Source organism: Eulemur rufifrons, chromosome 12 (genome assembly GCF_041146395.1).
Source record: "Eulemur rufifrons isolate Redbay chromosome 12, OSU_ERuf_1, whole genome shotgun sequence".
Lineage (NCBI taxonomy): Eukaryota > Metazoa > Chordata > Mammalia > Primates > Lemuridae > Eulemur > Eulemur rufifrons.
Genome location: NC_090994.1, coordinates 24,035,682 through 24,043,758, shown reverse-complemented (window position 1 = coordinate 24,043,758; position 8,077 = coordinate 24,035,682). Strand labels below are relative to the sequence as shown.

General features: G+C 47.7%; 1 protein-coding gene across 4 annotated transcripts in view; it reads right to left on the bottom strand.

Moving 5' to 3' along the window:
- Positions 1-209: 209 nt before the first annotated feature.
- IDO2 (indoleamine 2,3-dioxygenase 2) overlaps positions 210-8,077 on the bottom strand; it is a 44,726-nt gene continuing 36,858 nt past the window's right edge. For all 4 annotated transcript variants that reach the window (XM_069485003.1, XM_069485005.1, XM_069485004.1 and 1 more), the window contains 3 exons: positions 7,812-7,863; positions 2,488-2,636; positions 210-1,319 (listed from right to left, as the gene is read on the bottom strand). In XM_069485003.1, the coding sequence (XP_069341104.1) occupies positions 964-1,319; positions 2,488-2,636; positions 7,812-7,863 (557 nt within the window). In that variant the 3' untranslated portion in view covers positions 210-963. The remainder of the gene's footprint in view (positions 1,320-2,487; positions 2,637-7,811; positions 7,864-8,077) is intronic.

The window sequence follows — 8,077 nt, the reverse complement described above, 5'->3', positions numbered from 1 at the left end:
GACGCTAGATAGGGTCCCTGGAGTTTGGGAACTATTCCAGGTATAGGTGTGTGTGCATAGTGGAGGAGGGGGAAGAACTTAATAGAATTTATTCTAAATTGAAATTGGCCTTATTAAAGTTTTCTCATTTTCTACTGTCACGTTGAATGAGAACTTAGAAACCAAGTCAGCAGAGGCAGTTACATTTACATACACGCTAAACATGGATTTACCATTTATTCCCATTTTGCTCATTTACTTAACAAAGGGTCAGTTACAAGTGCATCTTACAAATGCAGACTTTCAGGGTAACAAGAGACAATCATTTTCTAAAAATAAAGAAAGGGATTACAGTAGACTTTGCAAATCTGTGTACCCTGTGGAAAAGCCTCATCCGTCCCCATATCCTTAACTATTTGTTTTCACACTGGTGACCCCCAAGTCTTTGTTGTCAGCGTCTTCTTCCTTCCACTTGTCCACTTGAGCATTTCCAACCTCCGACCACCAAATCCGACACATTCAGGGAGAGGAGGCTGGTCTGGGGCCACAGAAACCCCTGTTCTAGTCTCAGAGGCAGTGCTCAGTAGGAACTGAATACATTTTGAAGTGAATTTGTTTTTAAAGACATCAACAAGGTGACCTGCACACAGGCAATTTTATTTGGCTTTTGAAATTTAGAATGGTTTTCCATTCTAGGCAGAGAGAACGCGGTACATTCCCTCTGCGTGGGATTCCGGATGAGAACGTGTCCAGCGCTGTTTGCCGCTGAGTGGCCATCAGGTAGGGAAGGGAAGTTTCTGGCCGCGCCAACTCTCCTTTGTGAAGACAGCAGCTCACATGGAGCAGAAAGTGGTGTGTTATGGAGCAGAAACATGAAAGAGGGCCGAGGTCCTCCTTGGGGGATCCCAGGCAGAAATCTGACCCTCATTCCCCAGGCCCACCTGCTCTCCAGAGGGGCTCCGCCCTGCTGGGGAGGGTGGTCTCCTAACCACGTGGGTGAAGGATGGCCTCTAAGGTCTTATCCCTGACACTCTTTAGGAACCTCAGAACAGCAGTTCCGCCCGTGCCCCTGTCTTCCAAAGCCTGAGGTGGCCCTGGGAGAGCGTTCAGCTTCCCACTCTTTGCTTTGGCTGCGGCTGTGATGAGGTATTTGGTCACCATGTTGAGATGGTAGCTGCGCAGATCTGCCAGGGCCTGCAGACACTGGTTGTAGGCCGTCCGCAAGTGGCCGTGTGCAGAGGACAGGACGTGTTCCCTCAGTGGAGGGGCTGAGCGGATTTCTTCTACGAAGGCCTTATGGGAAGGAGGCATGTAGTCCCTCATGCTGTGCAGAAAGTCCGCTGCAAGAAACAGCCCAGAACAATGTCACAGCTCTGCATGGAAACGGGAGCCCGCCTGCTGCTCCAGACACTGCTGCTGTGTCCTGACTCTCTCTGCTTTGCTGGCTCCTTTGCTTACAGACTTCAAAAACTCAAACGCATATTTCTGACTGTTGACAGATGTGGAAGACAGAATGAAGCAAGCACATCTCAGATACCTCAGCTAGAACTAGCTCTACCAGCCGATGTCTAAGTATTTACTACTTATAGGTGGAAACAAAGTATCCGGCAGCTGGCCACTATGCAGAATGGCCAGGAAGGCAGGACACAAATCCTGATGAGCTAAATATTTCCCTGAATTTTGTTTCCTAACTGCTTCGGTTTGGAGGGAGTGTTAGGGAAAACAAAAGTCACAGAGCGTATAAGGGGAAAAAATAAGGAATGAGCAACTGTTTTAGCAATAGCTTCTTAAAGCCAAGTTGTTTAAAAATCAAAACAACAGATATTTATAGGAAATTCATTCTGTGTTTAATATCATGCACGGTAAATCAACTGTTAACATCACCAGATATAAATATCCATGAAAAATGATCATACTTCTAGAGAACTGACTTGTGGAAGAGGCTGGACTGTACAACACCAAGTTCTAGTCATTTGTTTCCTAACCCAACTTGAAAACTCTACAGTGTGAAGCGCCTGCTTTTGCAGCTGTGTGTGCAGCTCACGGCCTTGATGCTGGCAGGTAAGGAAGTGAGCAGTTTCAACCTTCCGACATGATAAACCCCCTTCTGGTCTAAAAACATTTGGCTACAGGTTGTACCACGAGAGGGGGAGGGCTTTCCCCTAGGAGCTCAGACCCCTGCCAGCTGGCTCCGGGCTCGTCACCATCATGTCACGGCCTTCAAACTCCAGATCTCTCCCCCGTTTTAGCAAAAGGAAACTACCGCCCAAGGATCCAAGCCCAGCAGTGAACAGTTGGAAACACAGCGATGTTTTAAGATTTGGAAATGAAACTCAAGATCCTGCTGAGATCTGATATTCTGATATTAATTGACTTTTTGAAACGATAACATTTCGCAGCCGCATAGTTTCTCGATTGATTTAGAGAAGTATAGACTTCGTTGCATTTTAATTTATACTTGGTTTTATCAATTGGTAAAAACAAAACAACAACGAAAAGCCCGCTTACCACTTTCGCTGCCATGACGGACGCCCAGGAACTCATCGAAGGCGTGCAGCGCTGTGCTCTGCGCCGCGCTCCCTCCCGAGTACTGCAGGGGCTCCTGGGAGACGCCTTCGTACGTCAGCCCTGCAGGCATGGCTGGGTTGTCTTTCCACCTAGGCAAGAGTGAGCGTCGGAGAGAAGAAAGGGGTGGTTGGAGGTGACAGTATATTTTCTGATGTGGAAGCTAAGAGTGAGCCCCAAAGGGAACATGATTTCAGTGGTAACTTTAGGGCAAGGGATTGGGCATCTTTGCAGGGTACGTACTGGAGCATTGTAACCCCAGCTTCATAACAGGTCAGAAAATCACAGCCCTCCTCTTCCTTATTTAAAGGATTCTTCCAGGCAAGGCCTGGTTGCTCACTGCTACAATCCCAGCACTTTGGGAGGCCAAGGCAGGAGGATTGCTTGAGGCCGAGGCCAGGAGTTTGAGAACAACCTGGACAAAATAATAGTGAGACTCCATCTCTAAAAAAAAAAAAAAAAACTTATCCAGGCGTGGTGGCACATCTATAGTCCCAGCTACTCAGGAGCTGAGGCAGGAGGATCGCTGGAGCCCAGGGGTTCAAAGCTGCAGTGAGCTACGTTCTGGCCACTGCACTCCAGCCTGGGCAACAGAGCAAGACCCTGTCTCAAAAAAAAAAAAAAAAATCCTTTCAGAGAAGCAAATACCATTTAGTGAGGAATCTTTGTCATTGGTGCCATGACATACTTATTGAAAAAACTCAAACACTCAGTTATAAAGATGTCATCAATGCTAGTCAACAGGAACAATCCAGGAGCTTCTGGAAAAATCTTCACTTCCTCTTCTAATCTCATCCTTAATGACCCAATACTTGCAACTTTACAAATAAAGCTTCACAAATTCGTGCAAATACACACATACAAGTACACACACGGATACACACAAATACACGCACAGATAGACATATACCCACCGTTGTCCTTCCCTGAAACAGTGACAATTGTAACAGTTGTCACATTAAACTATCAGTTCTAGATAGGACCTGGATTTGTGAGCATGCCTTTACCTAACACTGTGGCCAGTAGGCACTGGTCAGGGTGGACGAGGAGGACAACAACAGAGAGCTCAGTGCAGCCTGCGGCCGGCCAGACCCTGAGTCACGGCCGCAAAGGGGCTGGAGCCGGGCTCTTGGCCACGCCAGACTGGGAGGGAGCTCACCGCCTCCCTCCTTCCCTCTCCTCCCCTGTCTCCCTGATGTCCTTTCTTCTTTGTTCTCTCTGGGCCCCCCCTTCCTGCCTCCTTCTGTCCTACTCATTTCTCTGCATCTGATTTTCACAGCGTCCTGAACAATCGATGGCAGAGTGAACATGGGTGGCTGGTAGGGTGACGCAGGACCGCAAGGGACCCGACGCTGGCACCGTGCGTCTGCTCATCCCGTGCCTCCACATTCCTTTTCTCATTTGACCTCTTGTGACCAGGGCAGGGCAGGAACATTTTACCTCATTTTATAGACAAAGAAACAAAGACCCAAAGCAATTGAGTTTCCAATGTCACATTGTCAAAGAATGATGGAACCAGAACTTGAACCCCAAACTCATAATCCTCTGTTTTCATTTTCCCAAGAACCCCTCATGAGGATTTCTGTTTTTCCTAAGAAAAAGAATCTTTTCGTGACCAGGAACAAGCAATCTTCTGTTATGAGTTTACACAACAGATTTATGCTGATGTTTCACTTTCTTCCTGTAATTCTAAAAGTCATCTTGCTCAAGAGAAGGGCCACGCACATACAGAGGGCACAGGGGACTGCTGTGTGTGCAATTCGTGACCTTTTACAAATGCCGCCCTGAGGGTGGACACGCGAAGAGGAACGGGAGGAGCAGCAGGGTGGCCCCCTCAGTCGGGTGGCGTCACTCTGAAAGGGACGAGGGACAGAGGGAAGACGCTGGCTGCGAGACCCCAGCGAGCCTGGCTGTGTAGCCTGTGAGCCTCCGCTCAGTTCCTTAACCCCTCCCAGCCTCGGTTTCCTCGTCCGGGTGATGCGACAATCGCCTTATGGGTTATGGTGAAAACAGAAACGACAGCTGCCCAGGGTCGGGACCACGCTGCGCAGTGGATGGGCGTCAGCCATTGCGTCAGATCATTCACAGTGAACTGAAATCCGGGCTCCTCCCTTTTGCTATTTTGTAACTTTGTAAAGATTTTTTCTGAGCCTCACTTTCCAATCTGTATCTGCTTCCTACGGCTAAGTGTGAAGTAGGTTCCAAAGAAGTTTTGTGACTTGTTCAACATGAGGAAACTGGTCCCGTGAAATTGCTGAGCAACATTTTATGGGGAAGAGACATTAAAGACGAGACTGCTGTTGGGTGACACATGGAGCAACCGCACCGGGGGACACTGGCTCAGATCTGTCTTTGTCACCTGCCTGACGCTCTTCGGTAGTCACCTCAGGCTCCGTCACTAGCTCCTTCCTGTCCCGACCACTGTTGACTCTCCCAAGGGTCAGTCCTTGGACTTCTCACTACTGTCACCTCCCAAGCGACCTTACGTCGCCTCACGGATTTAACCCAGTGATACTCTGTTTCCATGTCTACACCTGCAGCTGGGTCCCCCGGTATTCCAGAGGGTGCGGTGCAGCCACAGCGCAGGTGGCGGAGTGCACGCCAGCACGGCAGGCCAGAAAGATGAAGGAACCACACCTCTTTTCAAAACCCACGTTCTCTAGCTTCACACGACCCGTCTGAGGAAGTGACATCGTGTTTCTCTGAGCAGCCCCATGACCGCTCTCATGCATTCTGAGGTTCTCTGTTTGTGGACAAAAGGAATTATTTTCATTTCAAATCTCTGTAGGCAGGATTATTTTTAGCCTTTTCTTGTAGCATATTTCTAGCAACCCTAAGAAAAGGGGAAGTTCAAACAGAAAAAAAAAAAAAAGAGAGAGAGATGACATTTTTTCCCCTCGGGGCTAACTTCCCTGAGAAATTCAATGTGACTGGGAACTAAAGGGAATATATTTCATCTGCACATGAAATCTCCACTCTCTGAAATAAAAATGATTTTAAAGAAGGAAACAAAAAAATGATAAAACAAACATAGGACAAATCAAGAACAAAGGAGCAAATTCACATTTTTTAAGACAAACTTAATGGAAATTCCCAATAATCCAGATGTTCTTGGCCAGCTGTACTTACGGATGCATTTAGGATTAGTACTAGCCACTTGAGGACATGGGAAATCTTTTAGGGATCAGAAACAGAAGGGAGGAATTTACACAAATCACAAGTAAAATGTGTCACTGACCCAGAACTTATATTTTAACAAAAACAAAGTCACCCTCTTGAGCTCATCTCACCATAAGGATTTCCTTGTCAGATACTAATATAAGGAAGATGAAGAATTCACTGATTCCTCTGAAAGATAGAGTGGTACGCAGAATTGTAAAAATGGTTCCCCAAGATCCCCATCCTAATCCCTAAGGCTGTAGGTCCTATGAGTATCAGGCCTGTCCATACGACACATTCCAAGGCAAAAGGACCTCTGCAGATGTAATTACGGTTACTAATCAGTCGCCCTTACTATAGGGTGTTATGCTGGATTTCCTAAGCAAACAGAATCTGATTACATAAAACCTTTAAAAGCAGAGACTTTTCTCCAGCTAGTGGCAGAAGGAGAAGTCAGAGAGACTCCAAGTCCTGGAAGGGTTGGAAGGACCATTGCTGCAACGGAGACACCACATGACAAGAACATGGGAGGCTTCTGGAAGCCGAGAGCAGCTCCCATGTGACAGCCGGCAAGGACAGAGATCTCAGGCCTAGGACACAAAAACCTGTGCTCTGGCAACAACCTAACGGAGTTTTGAAGCAGATTCTTTCGCAGCCCAAAGACTTTGGCCTTTTCACACCCTAAGCAGAGAACTCAGCTGAGCCTGCCTGAGCTTCTAACTTATAGGACTGTGAGAAAAACGATGTGTGTGGTTTTGAGCTGCTGAATGTGTGGTCATTAGTTATGAAACAACGGAAAACTAACAGATTTAGAGAGTAAAGTGAAGCAAAAAGAGACTTCGCAGGACTGAGTGCTTCCTCAATCCCAGTCTATTTCTGTATTCAGCATGAGCTTGCTGTATGGTAGCATGAAATTTTTTTAAATCACCGTTTCCCTCTCGTCTAATCCTACCCAAGGTGCACAGAGAGCCCAGGTTCTGAGACACACTTTCGACTCCGTGTTGCTCGCTTCTCCCCCTTTACTTAACTCCTTCCTCCACCAACCCGTCCCCACTGCTCTCAAGTTGCTGTTTGGAAACCGGCTTGCTTCTACCCTCACAGTGGACATTCCCCACCCCGCTGGGCTCCCCTAAAGGACCTCGCACTTCAGATCTGCCCGGTCTGGAGGACGGGCCTAGTTCCTGCGGCCGCTCCGTCCTTGCACAGCGGACGCTAGATTTCAGCACGGGGCGTCTCTTGCTGCCTCCGGGCGCAGCCTCCGTTCTTTCCATCGACAGCACTGCCCGCAGCTCCTAGTTAACAAGATGGCATCGATCTCACATTTGTCACCCTGTCCCTCCTCTGCCTCCACCTTTTACTTTTCCTCCTTTAAAAACGTAAAAAACCAGAGAGCAGGAAGAAGAGAAAGGATGAGATTACATGTGATGGTAGGAAAGGGAAATTGATGATACGGAGATGTTATTATTTAGGGCTCATAGTAAAGATTTTTTTTCCCCCTCTCAGAAACAAAGAGACATAGACAGGAGTCTGGGCGAGATAAACATACACCAGGTCACAAATTCACAGAGGCCCCGTTGTGTGCAGAAGAGGGAGCAACCTGCGAAAGTTGGTGAAAAGCAATCACCTCCCAGAGGCCCCACTTTTCATCCCATCCCTTGACCACTAGGGTCAACACGTGCATTTTGGAGGGACACAGATGTTCAACCGCGGCAGGCAGCCCTTCCGGGAACTTTAAAAGCAAGCTTTTATGCCACTGTCCTGCCCTCCGGCTGCTTTGCTAACAAGGGCAACAGTGGATATAAATTATAGAACTATGTGGGTGACATACTGGGCTTTTTTTTTTTTAAATGTCGACAAGACAGAATTCTAAGAAAAGTGAGCGCAAACAGATCACAGTGGCCTCAGGACAGTCAATCTGAGCTTAGATATTCGGCCCTCCGTGTCACTTGTCATGCAGATGGTGTCTCACGTCTTTATCTGGGAGTGGATTCAGGTGAGGACTTGGCTAGTGACCTGTTTCTTACTCTAGGAAGCTTCTGTTTCTCCCCTCATAAATTTGGACAATGCTACAGAGACCTCATGCAGACAAGCAATTAAACCATACTTACCCAGAGAGAAAGATCCGGATGACTGCATAAAATATGTCTGGATCTACGTAATCTGGAGGAGCAATCAGAATGTGAACTTTACTACAGGCAAACAGGAAAAAAAAAAAAAGCAATTGGTTTCATGTGCAGGCCCTGCGGCTCTCCTGGGACTGCCTCCTCTCCCCGATCCGCACGGAGACCTGGAACGGGAGAAGCAGCGGTGGGAGATGGAATGTTCTCTTCTGCGGCCCCTGCTTGGCTCACAGGACATCTAAACTGTTCCACAT